The sequence below is a fragment of the Pyxicephalus adspersus genome, chromosome 1 (assembly GCF_032062135.1).
Source record: "Pyxicephalus adspersus chromosome 1, UCB_Pads_2.0, whole genome shotgun sequence".
Taxonomy (NCBI): Eukaryota; Metazoa; Chordata; class Amphibia; order Anura; family Pyxicephalidae; genus Pyxicephalus; species Pyxicephalus adspersus.
The window spans coordinates 2,412,115-2,414,483 of NC_092858.1; the positions used below are offsets into that span (position 1 = coordinate 2,412,115).

Below are 2,369 nucleotides of genomic sequence, written 5' to 3' on the forward strand. Positions count from 1 at the left end.
CTTGAAAATTGGATTCGGTCGCTTCGCCGAACTTTCTAAAAAGATTCACTTCGATTCTAATTTATTTGCTACAAATCACGTTAAAAAATGCTATTTCCGGTTATTTCTGCTATTTGGAGGTTGCCGTGCAGTACTTCTACTATGTATGTTTAGATAGAGTTTCTCTTAGATAGACTTGTCCCCATTCATCCCCTGTAGTGCTGTGTATTCTTAGGTAGTGAAACTCTATCTAACGATACATAGTAAAATCACAGCACGGCAAGAGTGATTGCTCCTGCAGTGCTGTTCTATGTATTCTTAGAGTTTCACTACCTGAGATTACACAGCACTACAGGGGACAAGTCCCTATTCATCCCCTGTAGTGCCCAAAGATCGTAGTGGATTCTCTAAAGTGCTTAGACGTGTAGTGGCCCTTTCAGGAAAAAATTGTATCAAATCGAATTTTTCCTGAAATTTGGATCGAATTCTAATTAGTCAGCTTCGATTCGCTCATATCTACTGACCACCAATGAATCAAATAAATGCATTATGTGCATTGTGTTACTTGAACATTCATCTGTGTGGTTAGACCTTATGAGCTTAGACCTTAAAGTTACATTGTCAATGCTTGGTATCCCTTAATGTACTGCCTGTTGTGATATTTGATTACCACCCCCACTTTGATACAACAGGTATCTATGGAATATTTTAGCAGAAAAGCTTCATCGTTTTTCATTAAACATTCTTCCTTCAGCTCAGTGACTTTTTTGCAACATTGCATCATATAGGAGTAACTATAAGCTGGCAAATTAAGCTTTTGTTTTTATAGATTTTTTGAATCATGGTAAAATAAAGCAGTGGTCACCAACCTTTTCAGACCACTAAACATATGGGCTCCGGACTGGTCTAATATTTTTTAACATACAGCAATATACTTTTAAGAAATCCATTCCAGGTTTGCTGAATCACCCAAGTTCACTGATAAAAGTGTTTCCTCTCCAGCCTTGGAGAACTTTTTCATAAATCAGACCCAATGCGTGAAGACCATGTGGCAAGGAATGCTCTGCCCTTTTACATGAACGGCCCCAGGCTAGGGGCATTTGGCTTGGCTGGTAAATATTCATATCTATCGGGATATACGCCAGAGTAGAATAACAAAGCTGATTGCAACCCACTGCTACCTACAGATCACACAAAGTGGAAAATTCTGGAAAATGCCAAATCATTAAAACATAAATAGTTCTTATTCAAGTGATAATATTGGTTGTTCAATACTAGGGGTCACTGGGCTCCTAAATCTAATCCAGCTAACCCTTCATCATTTATTCTCCAAACATTTCTGTCCACAGATGAGCGTGGGGAAATGCCAGGAGAACGTTTTTAACTTGTCCCCAAATGCATTTGATGACCAGTACATTGGCTGTGAGAAAGAGATGGAGACTGAGATGGCAAGAGAATTAGAGAAGGAGCTGCAGAACAACCAATTTAAAGAATCATGGAAAAAAGCTAATGATGAATGGAAATTAAAAAAATCCGCCTTTCCCAGCCTTAATGATAATTATGGCACAGCGGTTGTGTTGTACACAATGGAAAAGCCGCATTACATTTACAAGCAGCTGAATGGAAATATCTCAATCGCAGGAAAATCATGGAAAGATTACATGAACAATTTCCATTTTAAAGCTTTTCACTTCTACCTGACCCGAGCCTTACAGGTGATGAGAACCGGCTGCACCAAGTCTCAGGTCTACAGGGGGATAGATTTAAAAACCCAAACTCCTGTAAAAGTAAAAAGCCCAATGCGTTTTGGCCAGTTTGCATCTTCTTCTGAAATTAAAAGTGAAGCTGAAAAGTTTGGGAAAGACCCTTTTTTTAACATAATAACTTGCTATGGTGTAAACATTGCTGGCTTATCATTCTTTCCAAATGAGAGAGAAGTCCTGATTCCCATTGGAGAAAAGTTTAAAATGAAAAAAAAGGATGGATCTATATATGACCTGGAGAGCACCGGCCAACTCTGCAGCTACTTCAACTGCGCTTACCTTAAAAGTAAGGACTTGCGATATGGTCAACATATTGTAACTGGATGGTATCCTTAACCGCTATCATAACTCCACATGTAGGTATGGGAAAACGACATTAATTGCCATTTGGGTGCTTTCATACAATGAAGATGTATTTCTTGAACAAATTCTATTTCGCTATTGAGGCATTGAATTTCTTTACTGAGAAGTGCTCTCTTAAACAGGCTGTTCAATCCTCTTACATTCAATCAAACAATGCGGGTCATCTAACACCTAACATGGAGCTATGGAAGTTGTGGCAGTATAGACTGTTGAGTAAGATTACAACTGATTAGAATAGGACATGCCCCTCCTGTGGGCAATGCC

The 2,369-nt window shown here is 38.8% G+C and overlaps 1 protein-coding gene across 1 annotated transcript; it reads left to right on the forward strand.

The window, feature by feature from the left end:
• The first annotated feature begins 1,328 nt into the window (after window positions 1–1,328).
• LOC140321799 (ecto-ADP-ribosyltransferase 5-like) lies at window positions 1,329–2,078 on the forward strand. Its single transcript, XM_072398584.1, has one exon. The coding sequence runs from the start codon at window positions 1,329–1,331 to the stop codon at window positions 2,076–2,078; it is 750 nt and encodes a 249-aa protein (XP_072254685.1).
• The last annotated feature ends 291 nt before the right edge of the window (window positions 2,079–2,369 follow it).